The sequence below is a fragment of the Arctopsyche grandis genome, chromosome 4, assembly GCF_051622035.1.
Source record: "Arctopsyche grandis isolate Sample6627 chromosome 4, ASM5162203v2, whole genome shotgun sequence".
Taxonomy (NCBI): Eukaryota; Metazoa; Arthropoda; class Insecta; order Trichoptera; family Hydropsychidae; genus Arctopsyche; species Arctopsyche grandis.
The window spans coordinates 22,029,661-22,048,450 of record NC_135358.1 but is presented as its reverse complement, the minus strand read 5'-3'; the positions used below and the strand labels follow the sequence as shown (position 1 = coordinate 22,048,450).

Here is an 18,790-nt window from a genome sequence, read left to right as displayed (position 1 = left end):
AAAAGTTTTATCTCTGAAATAAAATTTAGTTATTTTTTTAAATACAAAAAATACCAGATTTTTCCTACTTGACAAATTTTTGAAAATTTATTTTGCCTCTAAAATTTTTTAATGTTGACACAGATTGTTGTATTTATTATCATTTGATTGAATAAACACCAGAAAAACAAAAAAAAAATGACTAACATACCACTTATTCTATTGATAACTGGCTTACCTCGATAAAATAAACTAATTTTTGTTATTAATCCACAAGAATAGAAGAAATATGATTTTTCTAAGTGGAATTTTATTTAATTCTCATATAAAGATAATTTAATATATTATCCCTATTAATTCAATTCAGATTCGTGTAAATACGAGTAAACACTAGTACGAGCTTTTTGCTCGCAATTTCACCGATTTAAAGTTTAGCACACTTCCAATTAACCTTTTTAAACGAAAAAAAAAATTTGTGTGGTCAGAACACTATCTCAATAAATATGTTTCAATAGAAAAAACTCAATATAAAATAGTATTAACAGTGGGAAAAAATCCCAAGTGAAAATACGTACTTTTGACTTTTGATTTGAACTGGATGACTACTTAGAGAGATTTGAAAGTTGAAAAGTACTACAAATGGAAGATAAAATACCCGACTATAGATTCCAATATTCATTTTGAACAGGAAATCGACAGATTTTGAGAGATCGACAGAACAACACCAAGATATAGAAAAATCGCGCGATTTATAAAACACATATATCTCCGAATCTCGAGCCAATCAACATTTTTTATTACCAGATTCGTGTTCACTGGGCATAATTCTATAAGAAAAGTCATATCTCGTCTCTGAACCAAAAAAAAAGTCGTCATTTGTCGAACAGTGTTATCGAACATGAAGAAGCTCAGTAAAATATCTTTAAAATATGTGATTGCAGAACTTTCAAATTTGGAGACGAGGAAGAACATTTAAAATTTGCTATAAGTTATAGCAATACGGTGGCGTAGCTAGAAAAATGAAACCCCCATGCAAAAGTTACTAAAGCCCCCTTCTTTACAAGGCATCTTCTAAGGTTTTTTTAAATTGAACTTACAAATTTGAAATGTTCGTCCTCGTCTCCAAATTTGTAAATTCTGCAATCACATATTTTAAAGATATTTACTGAGCTTCTTCATGTTCGATAGTTAATATTGAAAGATCGTTATTTTTTTGGTATCATTCCGGCTGCTTGAACTGTTATAGCCTATAACAGTTCAAGCAGCCGGAATGATAACATAAAAATAGATTCAAAAGCTCATATTCTGAATAAGAATTCTTCAGTTAGGATAGATTTGATAGTTAAGTAATCCCATTTTGTGCACATTAAAAATCATTTGAATGCGTTTATACTCCACTCACTTTCTAACGCAAACCGCGAGAGGTCGCTTCGTGCTCGAAAGCCTTACCGGCACTGACCTGCCCCAAAATTGTTTTGGGTCTCAAAATGGAACCGGTTCTGCAGATTTATTATGTAAATCCGGAGGTGAGTGAGCCCCACGTCCCTCACCGCTCACCTCGTGACCAGGTGCTATTGTTGTCCAATTGTTGGGACACCACAACCTGCGGGAGGTCTACGTGTTAAATCGTGTGCTTAAAGCACTTTCGAACTTGTGCCAAACCAGTAAATGTTCTGTACCTATGTACACATTTATTCCATTATAGGCGGTTAATAAAAGTCTCTACAGATGTGTAATACTTCACATACATACATCACTTTACACTTACTCTGTTTATTTTTGTACATTTATATTACACAATATAATAAATTGTCGGATCATACATATGGTCATGTATTTTATTGCTGATACCTAAACAGAGAAATCAGTGACTCTAATGAACTTTTTATCAACCTTTTCATGGTCCGTGGCCTGTGGGAAGATTTCAACTTCTTAAGTATGTAAACATTAAAATCATATAGTATTTAATTTATAATGAAATTTTTAATATAATAAATGAAATTTTCAATAAAACAAATCAAATTTCAAATAAAGCAAATCAAATTTTAAAGAAAACAAATGAAACAAATGAAATTTCAAATAAAGCAAATGAAATTTAATTAAAACAAATGAAATTTTAAATGAAACAAATGAAGTTTTAAATAAAGCAAATGAAATTTTAAATAAAACAAATGAAATTTTAAAGCACTTTAACAAAATTTTTAAATTTCAAAATTAAACTAGTGGTTTTACTCGGCTTCGCTCGGTATTTGTAATATAAACCGCTTAAACATGGCTAATGTAATAGTTAACATTAATTTGTTTTTTATTCAATTTATTTGAATCGAAAAAAATAATATTTCGTCATCATATAAACTTTGATTTGTTTTCGATGCACGAAACAAACCTTACATAGTTACAAAGTCTCTTTCGAAAACATATATTAGATCCATGGGCGCCTGCAGAAAATTTTCTAAGGGGGGGCAAAATATTTTTAGTAATGTTTTAATGTAGTTTTAATTTACTGTAGCGTATTTGTATGGTGAACGTAACGTAAAAACTAGTAAGGCATACCTGACACCCGGATAAAACTTTGTAAAAGGTAACAAGTCGATGAAATCTTGGCTACTTTTGTATTCTCGCGTTTTCCAAAAATCAAACCAACTCAAGGCTTCAGTTTCAAAATTATCAATGTGGTATACCTGATTAATAGTAGACATTGTATCCTTAAACTGTTGATGATTCAGTTTGCACAATTTCGAAGGATGTAGCAACGCTAAGTTAAATTTTGCACTGTTGGCTTCACAAAATCGACTCTCTATTGAGTTAATTAGAGAATCTAAGTATGGAATGTAAACTGTTTGTCTGAAGTATGTACTCTTCAACACTTATGGTTCCCGGATTACTTCGATACTTTTGTCTTCCACACTGTCTTGGGATAATCAGTTCAATATCCACTTTCTGTGCGAGTTGTACTGTTTTCTCAAAAATATCCCTGAAATAGTTATCGGAATCACCTCGGTGAAGTTTTACTACACTGAGCAGGTTTTGAACTTGCAGTTGGACTTCTGGAAGATCTATGTAGCTCATACAACTAAATATTTGACTATTTTCAATCAATCCAGGGGGGGCAAGTGCCCCCCCTTGCGGGCGCCCATGATTAGATCTGTCATATATATCGCCCATGATTATATCTGGCATTTCTTCGTTTCCTATATAGGAAAGAATATGGGTATTACCCATATCTCTACCCCACTCCTTTCCTTTTGGGCATGCTTGGGTATAATTCCCTTGAACTTCGGAGAAACTTCTCATTAATTCGTTTCGTTCTCCTGCTCTTCCGTGGTAATACGTCATGCCCGTTGTTGCTGGAGCAGTTGGGACTTTATGTCCCTTATCACTATGTGCGTGGTAGACATCATCATTTGCTGGCTGTACCTCCTGCCCGCACAGTTCTTTTTCGAATGACTCCTATTCCAAAAGCTATTCGACTTCTTAACCTTTCCCTTACGGTGCTAAAAAATTACGCGTGCAGCGGTGATGTCGACTCGGTCGTTCTAGAAATTCGTGATTTTAAAGTCTGATAAATATGAATATTTAACCATTTTTTCTTCTATTCATGACTATAGTTATAGTCCGCATCTATATAAATGAATATATATGTATCAATATTGGTAATATACTGCTAAAAACGATCTAAAAAGCATGAAATTGAAGACGCGTGAACGACAATCCCAGAAGGCCGCCCATCTCCAAGTGAGGACGAACACTAGGCCCCCACTCCGCGACTCGCTGATCAGAAATCACGCCACATCCGCCAGAATTACGCGATGATTCAAAACCTATGCGTAAAAATATATTCAATTTTTTCATCAAATAAAATAAAATATGTTTATATGTACTTTTCATGTATTTATTTTCACAATAATAATTTTAATACACAAATACATAAATTGATAAAAAAAAAATGAGAAGTAAACGTAAATAAAAAAAATACAATATTGGGCATAGCTAATTCCAAACTAAGTTCTCTAATAAATAATTTTCGTCGACTTCTGTTATTCGCCTTCCATTCTGGATATTTCTGCGCCCATAGCAAATATGCATTTAGCGCAGCTATATCCAGCATCTCCATAAACACTCTAAAAGGCCATCTTCTTGTTGATCTTGCACAAGAATACTCACTTGTCATTTTATCGCCGGTATCTACTGCACCTTTTGTTTTATTATAAAACATTATTATTTCCGGCTTCTTTTCTTCATGACTACTCACTTCACTGTCATGAAATTGAGTAGACAATAGCAAAACTGCTTTATTTTTTTTTTGGCACATACGAAACTAATGTCTTGGTTGATGTAAAACCAAACAAGCTACTGTGTAAAAGTCTATGTTTCGATGGTAAAAATTCTTTGGGAATTTCCCGTTTATTTTTACGTAGGGTACTAGTTAGAGTTAGCCCTTTATCTAAAAGGCTATCAGCTAATGCCACCGAAGTAAAAAAGTTGTCCGTTGTTACACCTCTATTGGTGCCATATTGCGGTTGAACTAAATCCATCACTACACGATTCCCTTGATTTATCTCTCGGCAATTATTAACCATACCTGTATAAACCTGTATATTTAATATATATGCTGTTGAAGAGTCAGCCGATACCCACATTTTTATTCCATATCTACCGGGTTTCGACTTCATATACACGCGGAATGGGCAATTGCCTTTATAGGTAGCCAAACGTTCATCCACAGTAATGTTGCAACTTGGAGAATAATTACGTTTACATTCTTCTACAAATTCATTAAAAATTGTCCTGATAGGTTCTAATTTATCAGACGACACGTGTATTCTTTCTTGTCTGGTTTCTTTGTCGTCAAAACGAATTTGACTGAATATTGTGATGAACCTATCCCGAGACATAGATGCCGTAAAAAATGGTTGGCAAAAAGCGCTGTCATTAGTCCACAATTCATTTAAGCTTAATTTTCGGGTCCTATTTCTGCCAGACGCAAGCATTATTCCAATGAATGCAAGCAATTCTTCTGCCAATATCGGCTCGATAATTTTCGTGGATGTACGATGTAACTGACGATTCGTTTGTTCACATATTTCTCTCACCATATTTGAATTTATAAACAAAGAGAACATTTCTCTAATAGTATTTACAGTAGTGCTACCATTTATAAGTCCTGAATTTTCGGTAACAATATTGCACTCTCTACGTCTTGAGGATGATGGTGGTAATGAATTCCATTGAAATCCATGATTCGATGTATACACTTCTTCGTCTTCATTTTCACTGGCCTCTAATTCCGAATCTGTATCTTCCATGTCTTCAATAAAATCTTCCGTATCAGTAAAATTATCATTTATTTCAAAATCGAGATCGCTATCATATTCCTCTTCATTCATCAAATTTCTTTCAGCCATTTTTTTTTTTAAATTAAAATTGTCTTTGAAAATATAAATATAATATACAATGTAGCATAGCAAATTAAAAAAAAATAACATTAAATAATTATTACCGTATTTACTATATAATAATCAAGAAACACAAATAAAGTGCTGGTCCACACGGTACAAAAAAGCTCCGAAACGAAAAAAACAACACGCGCGCACCGAGAACGGGACACGACTGAAGGAAAAAACGTAATAGCACACACTGCATTTGCGCATTATGCCCGATTCTTCGATAAAATATTTTTTTCTGTTGCGTCAGATAAATACGTGTATATTATAATAATTCTATCTAATACATCAATGTATTGCTGAGGAATACCCAAAATATGAACTCTGTATTTAGTATATTTACAGAGATATTCACACAATTAGAGTAAATGTCGACTATGTTTCTATCACCGGTAAGGAAAGGTTAATGAAATCGTTGCTGCCGAGACTGAATGTGATATTTTCCACCTTAGTGAGCGAAAATTGTCGGAAACTACTCTAACCCATTTATCTGGTAGTCTGCGCTCATCATTGTTTTCATGATTGATTGTGAAATATGAGTGAAATTTTGATTAACTCTCTTCCATTTGGGCCTTACAGGGATGTTTTGTATTTGTAGTTGTTTCTTACATATTTATTGAAACTGGCTGTAGGTGCAAGGCATTCCTTATGCTATATTTTTATTTGATATTTATATATATTGTTATTTTTTTTTTGTGTTTGACCATTGTGGCGCTTTAGGAATTCCTGTTATGCCACAATGGTCTGTTTAGAATAAAATAAATAAATAAAATAAATATTATAATAGGGAGTCTTCTGATTATATTTGTTTGGTTTGATTTATGAAGATGTTTATTTTGATAATATGTAATATAATAATCTAATATATAATTTCGAAAGAGACTTTGTATGTAAGTATCTTTGGTTGGGAACTTCGTAAAGAAGACAAAGTTTCTATGACGACAATTCAGTTGGTGGAATATTATATTTTTTTCAATTAAAATAAATGTACTAAAAAAACAAATGAATATTTACTATTATATTCGCCATGTTTAAGCTGTTTATATTACAAATAATGAGCGAAACCGGGTAAAACAACTAGTTGCTTATAAAGCAATAAAATGTATCGACAATTTTTAATTTTGTTTTATGGTACATTTCAGAAACGACGGCTATGAACCCGCAGTTCCACGTGCAAATCCCTCGTGCCAATTCAAACAAATGCCATGTAGTAGTATCAGTTACTCAATATTACGACACTCGACCTCCCGAAGATAAGAACGGAAGGAAGAAACCTTTGGTGGCCATCGGCTTTGCAGTCTATGAAGTTCCACACTCCATGCCGAGACTCACTCCGCACTTTGTAGCTGACCAGGTAATTGAAATTGAATTCCCGATTTAAACAGTACGACTAGTTGTCAATATTTTATCACAATATTAAAATTAATATTTTACATTACAGAAACCATTGGATGTAACGAATCATTCCGTAGCGAGAGAGGTTGTTACATTCTTCACGTTGCCCCCTGGTGATTACATTGTTGTGCCGCAGACAAATATGCCTAATATTGATGGAAAATTCTTGTTGAGGATATTTACTGACGAACAAAGCAATATATGGTGAATATATGCTAATTAACATTTATAACTTAGCGTGTATTTGAAAATATTTCATACAAAATATGTACTGCATTCATATATACACAGTACTCTGATATATAATACATACATATATACTCTGATATATAATAAATTTATATTTATATCTAATAAAACCCCCATTAAGCTATATATTTTCATTTTTAGGGAAGTGAATGAAGACAATATGGTTGTGAGGAATATATCATCTGAGTTTATGGATGATAGTTCTCCAATACAGGTATATACATTTTATATACAATAATCTAAATAAATATTTACGGAATGATTTAATTCGTTGACGTTTTTATGATTACAGCCTGAAACTAAAGCAATATTATCGAAATTATTTTTAAAACATCCTCCGGAAGTCGACGCTTCCACTTTACAAAAGATTTTACGATCCCACTGGAAGAATTGCTTGACGGAAAGGCCTAGTCTTGAATTATGCAGATCTTTAATCATGATGAGGGATTATAATATCAGTGGAAGGATACATTTAAGGGACATTCCAGCTCTTATGCACATGTTGCAATTTTGGAAGGTATTCTATTTAAATACAATATTTACTCTATTTCAAATAAACTTCCTTTCTTAAATGCAAATATATTTTTTATTATTACAGTTGGCATTTCAAAAATATGCTGGGACACAGTGTGGCGGAAAGACTTCTTCATACCGGCTCAGGCCACTTTTGCGGGAAGCGGGAGCGGCCGTTTCAAACAAGGCATATATCAAATTGAAAATATATGCGTCAAAATTATTCTTGGTTTATTTATCATGAGTAATAATAATTTATTGTGTTTTTAGGTGCTGGAGTGTTTAGTTTTAAGGTTCGCTAAAAGTAGGGTCCTCACGGCCGAGTCATATATTATGGCAATGGTCAGATTGCATTTAGCCCATGGTTAGTATTAAATTAATTTCATTTATTAATGTATTAAATTCAAAATGATGTTGTTGGTTAACTGCATTTCTATTTACAGAAAGGTACCATAGCTTAGATACAAAAATGAAAACTAATCCACTCTCATTGGAAGAGGTAACGAATTTTTCTATATTTTTATATTGTAAATTAGAAATAAATAAAATATTTAATCTTGTTTTTTATTGCTGCAGATGATCCTAATGACGATCTATTCATGACTCTACTGCGCGTGGAAAAATGAAATAGGTAACATTGTTGGACAATGGAATGGTTTAATTGGAACTTCAACGTACATAATAATAATTATAGTCAATTGCGAATGTTAACATTAGCCAAAACTTAGATTAATTTTGTGAACTGTTTATTCAATGTTAAAGTTCAGTGCCTTCAGCTGCTTTCAGGTTTTCATCAAAAATAACTATAACAAATTGCAAATGAAAATCTAGTCTCGTTTGCAGGTGCAATATATCCATTTACACAATATGTATATTCAATATCTTGCTAGTGCATAATTCGATATAACACAAATTAATCTGAATATGTCAATATGATGATATTCGGTGAAAGAGAAAATTTATCTAAATTTGTACATAAGATATTGCTTTTATATGGAAAACAAATACATTTCTTGTTGAAATATTTCTTTTTGTTTAAGACAAAGCAATGAAACGTTTCGTGGTTTAATAAAGCATTATAGTATTTATTTTATGTTTACGTGCTTGTTATTTTGTTTTCTAAGTTTTTATCTAAAATATTAATTTTTATTATAACAATGATTTCTTGTTAATGTAAATATAAACGGGACGTGCCTATATGGAAATAAAATATATTAAATAGCGAGATTCCCAATATTTTATGGCCAAAGATATATTTTTAGGTTATGTATTAGATATGCATATCTCCGTGTAAGTACAATTGAAATCAATTATTATTAATAATATACTAAAATTTATAAGAATGATAAATATTTTTGATAGTCATGAAGATTTGATATTTTGTTTTTTATTGTAATTTAATCTGCTTAAAATTTTTATTGTTTTGGTCCTTGTCATAGTGCACTTTTTCAGAATTTTTTATTATTACTCTTCGTATGCTTGTAAATTTTCTATCCATGCATGCAAATATAATTATTAATTGTAATTATATATTTCGTCCTACACCAGTCATCATATACATAGATTCATATAACGGATCCATCATTCGAATATAAACAAAATCGATCGGTCGGAAAGATGTGTATATAAAATTCTTTTAATAAATTTGTAAACTAAATATAACTTATTGTAAATCTATTACAATGTATAAAGTGTGCTATATTAATTATCTAATCATGTCTCGGTTTCTTGAAACGTTTAAAATGTGCAATTATTTTTATTCTATTTATTACACATAATGTGTGGGCGTGTGTGTGTGTGTGTGTGTGTGTGTGTGTGTGTGTGTGTGTGTGTGTGTTTATTTATTACAATAAAAATCATAAGTCCCTATTTATTAAAGGGCGTTGAGAACGCCCTATGTGTACTGTAAAATTGCAAAAAATGAAAATGTAATTTATAAAGATATATTATACATAAATATTTATTTATTCAGAATAAACCTTATCGATTTGAAATATTGTTTTTTTATTTTATTTATAATACTAATTTTATAGCATTGTGATCACTGTAGCAAAACAAAACAAAACAACTTTTTTTTTATTTCAGAATTTTTTGTCAGTATTATTCTTTAAAACAATTGTAATAACTACTTGGTGAATTTTATTGAATTTGCATCAACAATATCTTCTCCAAGATAAAATCCTGAATTATTTTTTATTGTTTTTTTCGATAACATTCATTATTTCTATTATTGAAGAGTGGATACTGACTGTTAAATAAAAATACTGACCTTTTATTTAGCATTTGTATTAAAATGGCAAATATTTAGCATTTGTATTAAAATTCTAACCAAATCCATACAAATTTTCAGAATTCTTATCACCAAATGTACATGAAAGATTGTAAAATTTTGCAATTTCAGAAGACATCTAGCGGAATTTAATCAAAATAAATTATGATTTGAATACATAAATAATTTTTGACCAAAGCACCTAAAATTACAAAGCTTTATATTAAAATAATAAAATCAATGTGCAATATGTGTTTGAATTAAGTTATATATTTTAATATGGCCTAGTTTCAAAAACTTTTACAATACTTACATAGATGTCGCTAACAAAAATAAATTAAATTAATTTTTCAAATATTTAATTTTCAATTGACTATATTCTATTATTTTATTATACTTTGACATGTTATATCACTAACTAATATGAAACGACACGCAATTTTACTAGCCGTACAGCGTCTGATGTTGATTTATGGTTTGCGTGTTTAGCGCGAATATTGTGCCCGTGTTTGGAAATCGATTAGGGCACCGGCTTTGTGCAATTGAAAAGCGTGAAAGCCTTCCACAAAGAGGAAAATGTCCATCCATCACAGCCAAAATGCCACCATTGGCATTTGAGTCACGTGCGAACGCTTTACCCAAAAATCTGGAACGGCAATCGTGGCAAACGGGTCGAATTTGAACTGGAGGGAGATAGACGAGCTCGAGGGTTCGAGGGGCTTATTATTATCGATTGAAAACGACAGGGTGCTGTAACAACTTGATAAATACAGTATGCTTTAAGTTTTACAGAAAATTGTTTGGTAGAAAGTAAGCTACATTCAAGAGTGATGTTCAAAGGATTGCACCTAAAAGCTATTTGATTTTAAAATCTCATCTTTTAAACAAATAATACAAGGTATTGCTATATAATACATTTGCCTGCATTAATCAGAATAGAGAAAAGTTTGAGAAAAGGGACGAGGTGGACTTCACGAGTTCGAGCCAACGTCATTAGAAACTCATTCTGAGATTCTCGCTACATCGAATAACTGAGATAAAACTATGCAAAGTTGAGATGCTGCAACGACAAAATGCGAAGAAACTACCGAATGCACTTTGGCCGACTTGGTTACAAAGCTGTCTGATTAAACTTTACAGACAAACTTGGTATGAAAAGTGTTAACAATGGCGATACGTACCTTTCTTTACATACGATCCAATTCTTCGCTCACGCACCACTTTTGCATAAACGATTTCTCTGATATTCTACTAACTATATAGTGGCTTTAGATTTGCCGGTCGATACGACCATCTGGATGCTGGTCCATTGTGTTAGACCACCAAAAATTGAAAATCGAAGCCGAATTTGCACGCCAGGATTGACGGTAATTGCTAAGTCGTGACTATTCGAAGCTCAGCTTCTATTTATTGTAACACAACTTAGCCTCAGGTGCAAAAAATGTTTCTTTTGTGTTGCACACAGTAGCTGAATTAACATTTGTACTTTTTCAGATATACATACACATTTTAGTACGTGTATTTGTTTTGTTAACTTTTGAGAAGAGAAGCGATAAGTTGAATATTAAACTTGAACTTTTTCTTCTTCAGGGCTCAAGCAAATGATATCCAGCGGCTTCTCACTGATTTGTAGATCAATATAACTCTGGAAAGGGTAGTGAATAGAGTGAAGAGATTTAAATGGCAATGGGCGGGCCACGTGGCTAGAAGAATGGTCGAAAGGTGGACAACATAAGTGCTAGAATGGTACCCGAGAGAATGAAAAAGGATAAAAGGAAGACCGCAGGGAAGATGAGTAGACGAAATTAGGAAAATGTATGGGGTGAGATGGACGAGTTGCGCAAAACAGAGACGAGTAGTAGTGTGTTGGAAAGGCCTACATCCAGCAGTGGATGGTGAATGGCTATAGATGATGATATATATAGTAAAAATATAAGTTGGTAGATGGTACCATCTCTTTCAAAAATTATGGACAAGTTTAGACCAATTAGACAACTGGCTTACATATGTTTGTCTGGAGTTTTGGTATTTAATAAGATGTGGTTGCATTTGAATTAATGCAAATATTCTGAAAGTAAGTTACATATTTGGGCGTGCAGGTATCAAAAGAAGTACAATTTATATTATTTTTAGCGTATAAATCGTCTATCATCATCATCTCCGAAGGACAGAAAACAATGGATTGCATGTTTTATATTAGACACTAGAGAGGTATGTACAGTGTTGTAGTCGGGCCAGGTCACCGCCCTGGTACTTTGATATAAAAATTGTTTTTCGGGTACAATTAAAAAATATTATACTTATATTTCAATATAAAATTTTGTATACCGAATATTATGAGCAGACTCTCGTTTTAACATTAGGTGACTACAACCGTATCCTCACTCAAATGCCCATTTGAGTGCCGAAAAAAATTTAAAAATAACCCAATAGCAACCCATTAAAAAAATATTACACTTTGAATGATGCCGAAATCGAATCATTTAACAAAATTTTCAGAAAATAATAAGCCTTATTCAGACCATTTTGATTGACTTTTCAAATTGATTAAATGCATTTGATTTTTTTTTTTTATAAATATATGTACTATCAATATTAGGATACATATGTTTAAGGGGGGGGTCGAAAAATTACACACCGCCCTGGTACTTTTTTATTTAGCACTACACCACTGGGTATGTATAGATTTTTAACCCAAAATTTATGATACTCACCTGGTATATAAACAGGTTAGGTTTGTTAGGCGAAGATGTGATGATGGAGCGCCCACTTTCGTGCAATGTTTTGAGCGTTGCAATTTTTTGTATTGTGACGTCACATCAACACTATCGTCTGTAAAGAAGTTTTTATTTAAAATCTAAACATGTATTTGAAGAATGAAACGCATTTTAGGTTGAAACTTTGAATATAGAAAGTGCCGTTTTTGATACTTAAGTTAAAAGAAGTTAAAATAATGTGTTCAATATAGTAGACGAACGTTTTAAATGGAATTAACATACAAGTATTATTTTTTATTTTATTTTAAAAATCAATACCACAGAGACTTGACAGGTAGCCCCAAAGCGTCACTGTGGTTATAATACAAATATAAGTTTAAAAAAAATTAAGAATAATAAAAATCATAAAACAATCATAAAAAAATCATAAAAAATATTTATATATAATAAAAAATAAATAACTCCAACTCGATATAACTGGCATTGAAGAGGTCCAAGTAATGTGCCAGTAAGTTAAGGAGTCGAACAGCTCTCGAGAGGGGGGAGTTCATGAGCACGTTTGATTTAGCCCTAATTGGCAAAAATATATCATGCTTTATATATGTATATATATATATATATATATATATATATATATATATATATATATATATATATATATATATATATATGCTATATACATATATATGCCTTATATCTCTACTATAGTCTTTACCACATTATACATTGTACAAGTATATATGTATGTAGTATATACACACGCAGTTGTGTCACCCAAGCTTGTCGAATGCCACGAAGCGTGTAACGAGCTTTGTGTCGATTGCACATTAGCAAATGAACGTGCTGAAAATGATGGTACTCTCCAGAGTGAGTCGCAATCGGCCAGGGTACACTTAATTGAATTGTTTATACAGGCGCTTGGGTAAATAGAGGTCTTTAATATATTCAAAGAGCGATGGGGAAATATTTATTCTGGTACTTTGGAGCAAAGCTCTTTGATATCTCTCGCATTGGAGCTTTAAGCGTGAAAAAATAATAATAGTGAAAGGAAGGATGCGCAAACAGACAGCGAAAACTGAACGGTTCTCATTTGACAGGATTTTTCATATTTAAAAGTCACAGTTCTGTGCACACACGACTTTCACTGATTGGCCGAAATCGTAATTGATGTGAAGTATCCTGAGAAAGTTGAATCCCCTCCCAAAAAAGTATGTAAAAAAAATAAAAATAAAAGTCCTTTCGTCGTCCGTGCGAAACGACCCAAAATTGTCCACATCCTGCGTTTCTCAAATGTTTTTGCGTGCTTCTTCGGTCGTGACGAGCAGCAATGTCGACTTGAGGTTACGTGCATACTACTGTGAAGATATCAAGTACTAACGATAATTGGTATATGAAAGATACGAAACTACATCACATCAAAAATTTTGAATTTGAAAAGTTTGTCATTGATCGATATTGTTATCTGCATTGATGAAGTTTGTAATTCCTTAAGCCTCGAGGCGCTGAGATAAAAGGAGGGTCACAAAATTCGATAATTATTCCATCAAAAAGTATCAGCACGGCGGAAATTTCTGGGAAGAAGCGATGTTGGATTTGTAAGAGCTATTTAAATCTGTGAAACTGAGCTGATAAGCGAATCATAGTAATAATAATAGCCTTGTAAAAATGGCCGCAATAGTTAGTATCGTATCCCTAACAGCAGTATCCAACACGATCTATTTATATTATACAGCAGTATATGTCACCGAAACGTATCAAGCAGAAACGGCTTTCTTTAGCCACTGTGGAAGTATTCACGCATGACGTGACGTCATAGTGGCGAGTGCAACTGAACTAACGACATATGTATGTATATATTGTGACAATATTGACTGTACGATACGACACAAGCAATATTGCGCCGTATCGACACGCTCTGTAATGTATATCTAGCCGATTTTCCCAAAACAAGTATGAACGTACCGAAAATGGGTGGTACTGTATCATAAGAATATAAGTAGTATTCCCCCGTGCAGTGTAGTGCCGGACTGTTGGATAATATAAACGGACATGTATTCGCACAGCGAACGCAACTGATTATTTTATCCACGTGAATACAATTTTAGCCAAAACTTTTGAAAAATACGTGCCAGTACATATTATTATCAAAATATTCAGTGGGATTTACTAATACGGAGCTTGGATTCGTTCGACCTTTGCCATTAAGATTTTCACCTTTTCTAAGTAAAGTATACTGAACTATTGTATATACAATATTAAATATGTATGTAGGTGTACTTGTTATGCACATATATGTATGTGTGTAATGTACCAGACTAGTTTTCCAAAAGTTTATATAATTTCCTATCGAGCAAAGTTTTTCCATCTATGAGCTGATAAGTAAGCGAATAAAAAAAATATGCTTTTTCTTTTATATATTTACCCAATTGCGTATGTGCGTAGGTATATAAAATGTGCTCACGTTGATACATACATACATATGTTGTGTGTGTGTGTGACATTAGATTACGACCGAAATAAAAGCTTCTAGGGGAGCTTTCAGAGGAGCGCGGGTTTCGAATGAGGTAGCTCATGAATTTTTCATATTAAAGTGCAATTGTTTCCTTTGTTCTCGCGTAGCCTTAGTGCGGATTTTCAAAAAAGGATACCCTCTACGATCTGGACCATATCCAATGTTTGTCTTTTATCCTGTTCAAAGATTTGCTTTGCGGATATGGACGCTATATTTGAGATTCTTTCCGAGTCCTTTTTTTTCACTCTCCTTTAAATCTATCAATGTGTACCGAACGGATAATCTACATATATGATGTAACATACATACATATAAAGTAAAATACAAATGTCATTTTTGAAAACTATTTTTGACATCTACACACTTTCATGAAACTTTCTGTTTAAACAGTTAGCTGCCAATCGCGAAATGGTTGATCTTAACATGTACGCCAGAAATTTTTAAATTAGTTGAACATGCCAAAAAATGATTTGACTCACAAAATTTGAGGCTTCCAGAGGTTTGGTGTGACCTTGCATGTATGTATATGCGTGACACTAGTGGACCTGGTTTCACCAATTATCATTAAATTAACTCTTCGTTTCTATACTTGAATATAATTTGTCATCAATTTTGAATAAGTTGCATATTACAGCTACATGCATATGTATGTAATGAAACCAAATCCTTTTAAATTAAAAATTCTAGGATAATAACTGTGTACCATGTAAATGGGCTAGGGGTGCTGCGTTTTTTTGGATTTTTGAAAGTATCTAAAAAAAAACACGTACCACGTACCACTCAGTGTGTTTTCGCCCATAGACGTTTCAGATTTATCGGTTTAATTCATTAAGTTGCAGTCTTGATGACATCTGTTGCATTTTTGTTAAATTAATCCCGAAAATTATCGATTTATTTTTTTCATTGAAGTTCATCAGTAGATGGTGTTTGTAAAATCATTTTTAAAAGTTAAATACTGAACGTAAAATATTGAAATCGACGCAATTCGCCCGTGAGAAGCTGGCGCCCAAGGCGAGTCAATTTCGCTGACGTACAAAGGGAAATTAATCCGTATGAATATTTGACTAGAAAATGTTGATCCAATGCATGTGTGACGTAATACAAATAGTTCATGTTGCAGTTAATTGTAGCTTATTCTGTTTCTGTGATCTGTCCATCGGGTTTGTACATACATTTAAAAGGGGTCTAGGGTGGTTTTTGACTCGGTCAAGTTTTACATCTACTTTTCCACAACTACCCTCGTCTCATAGTTTTACAGTTCGATATCGCCATTCAACAGTGTGTTGCACTTAAATATTTAATGTTGCATAATGGTTACATCGACCGTGTGCCCCGGGACGGATTATTATTATTCGAACGAACGGAAAACGTCCTCGTCGACACGTTTATGAATATTTGACGAGCCCTGGCATTACAGCAACGGACAACCCTATTTCGTGTCTGTTGAGGGTGGCTTTCTTGTACTGATTATGACAAGTATATAATTCAAAAGCGAGAATGGCCCATTGTTCAGTACTATCGCGTAGACATATGTATTTGTATATAATGTACATATATGTACATATAATGTACGCGACTACGGCTTGATTGATTTTAACCAATATATTGTAATACAATTCAATTCAATCCGATCGTTGTCGTCGTATTACGTGTATTCAGTTTTCCGGATGAACATATTATTGAAATATTGTATTGCGTTTCAACTGAAAAAATACTCACTTTAGGCACAGAAATACTGGATTTTGGATTAAAGACTGCAAAAACTGTAAAAATTGCCCATTTTTTTAAACGCTCATATCTCTTAAACAAGAGAGAGCCAACAAAAATCATTGTCATATTCAAATTTAGTGGGTCAAACTTAGTAACGATTGATGAGTTACCAGCTACGGTATTTTTTTGTTGCTCAGTGATTTACTTCGATTGTGTTTCAGATGTTTTCAGGTTAAATTTGTCAAAATAAGTACATTTCATGAATGTAGCAAAGATCGACTTATGTAAAATCAACTGGCTAGGCAGCTCTGATTTAAACTGGTTGTAATTATTCCTCAAATTTTTTAACTGTAAATCAGTGGTTTCCAAACTTACTGTTACTAGTCCTCCCTTCTGAAAAAAATCTAATCTCAGTGCGTCCCCCCCCCCCCACGTCTTTATTTCATAAAATAATACAAACATATTTTTAAATGATAAAAATGTATTAAGATAAGATAGAATAATAAAATTTTCTTAAAATTTAGTATTATCAGCAAGCTACTGTTTCGCGTATGATTCGCCGAATATTATTTCAACCATATCGTATGTGATGGATATTTCTCATAGGTATGTATGATTTTTTTCCTTTTTTCGACTCTGGAAGAAAATTTGAACGATATTAGCAATGCATTTGATGGAACAGAAACTATTTTCCTGAAAGTTTGCTTCTGTTTATTATTGATCTAATTTTTTTTGTAAATATTTATGGATTAGTAATGTATTCAGAATGCATAGTTTCACGATGTCGTTTTATTTTTTTTTTTGGTCATAACAAACAAACATATTGGTATTTCTAAGCCATCTATTTATAGGTATAATAGCATTGATAAATAAGATAAATCGTATTTTATTGTCTTGATATTTCTACTTCCTTGTTCCCTGTCGCTTATATTCCTACTATCTTTACTTATGTTGCCGTCAGTATCTTCATTGGCAGCTTTTCTCTTGTAAATTGTAACCAATCAAAAACTACATGCGTTTCACGAACATATTTTAATGTCTTGAAAGTTTATTGATGTATTATAAACGAACTTTTCGCACGTCTTTGTACTACTCTTCGCCTATAGTAGATTCGCTGTAAATAGTAGATTCGCATTTCAGAAATAAATTTGAAAAGCAAACAGGTTTGAAAAGCTGAAAAGTCATCTTTAAATTCTATAAGCTCAGTTTTTTTACTCTAAAGTTTTTGCTCGCAACTGAAGCTGAGATGTGCATTGAAATATTTTACATATCCATTACATCAACTTACATAACTACACCAATTCTGCCTGAAATCGTTTTTAAATAACAACTTGAAAGATTGAATAAGTGCCAAAATATGTGCATCAATATTAATGCCATTCATTCAAACTTAGAGCCCACCAAACAACATCAGTTTTACAAAGTACATACATAGGTACACATTTGATCCATTTAAAAGTCATGTGTCTTATTATAGCCGACATTGAGGGAAATTACATATGTACATACATTCAAATACGTACAATCGTTGATTGAGTTGCCAATTTGTTGGAAATTAGATAACGAAACCCATGTTGTCGACATCAAACCCGCCAACCGCCCGTATCGGATAACCCATTAGCCGCTAATATCTATCGATTCGTCTCCGTATGTATGTACATGCATACATACATATGTACATACAATACATTTATATACGTGTGTATAGGAGCGTTCTCAGCTAAATTATGGTTCTCATTACACGGCGAACGTGTGTATCTGACTATTGATCGGCCCGGTCTTCCTGCAAGAGGTGCTTTCGGGCGTGTGGGGGTTAAGGGGTTAGTTAGGGGATATGTGCCATCGCCAAACAAACCGGCGTTATCTGAGGACAAGATGGCCAATAATTTATCGCGTGGAGTTCATCCAGAACAATGACCGTGTGTTTTCGTGTCTCCCTACTCGAGAAAGATATACCGACGTTTCGCAGAATCGACCGGTTCCCTTCCTCGACTTGAACTTG

The 18,790-nt window shown here is 32.9% G+C and overlaps 1 protein-coding gene across 2 annotated transcripts in view; it reads left to right on the top strand.

The window, feature by feature from the left end:
* The window catches only part of LOC143910871 (calpain-1 catalytic subunit-like), a 141,045-nt gene extending 131,474 nt beyond the window's left edge, over positions 1 to 9,571 (top strand). For both annotated transcript variants that reach the window (XM_077429478.1, XM_077429479.1), the window contains 8 exons: positions 6,566 to 6,777; positions 6,865 to 7,022; positions 7,209 to 7,281; positions 7,360 to 7,584; positions 7,666 to 7,767; positions 7,851 to 7,944; positions 8,024 to 8,079; positions 8,157 to 9,571. In XM_077429478.1, coding sequence (XP_077285604.1) covers positions 6,566 to 6,777; positions 6,865 to 7,022; positions 7,209 to 7,281; positions 7,360 to 7,584; positions 7,666 to 7,767; positions 7,851 to 7,944; positions 8,024 to 8,079; positions 8,157 to 8,183 — 947 coding nt within the window. In that variant the 3' untranslated portion in view covers positions 8,184 to 9,571. The remainder of the gene's footprint in view (positions 1 to 6,565; positions 6,778 to 6,864; positions 7,023 to 7,208; positions 7,282 to 7,359; positions 7,585 to 7,665; positions 7,768 to 7,850; positions 7,945 to 8,023; positions 8,080 to 8,156) is intronic.
* The last annotated feature ends 9,219 nt before the right edge of the window (positions 9,572 to 18,790 follow it).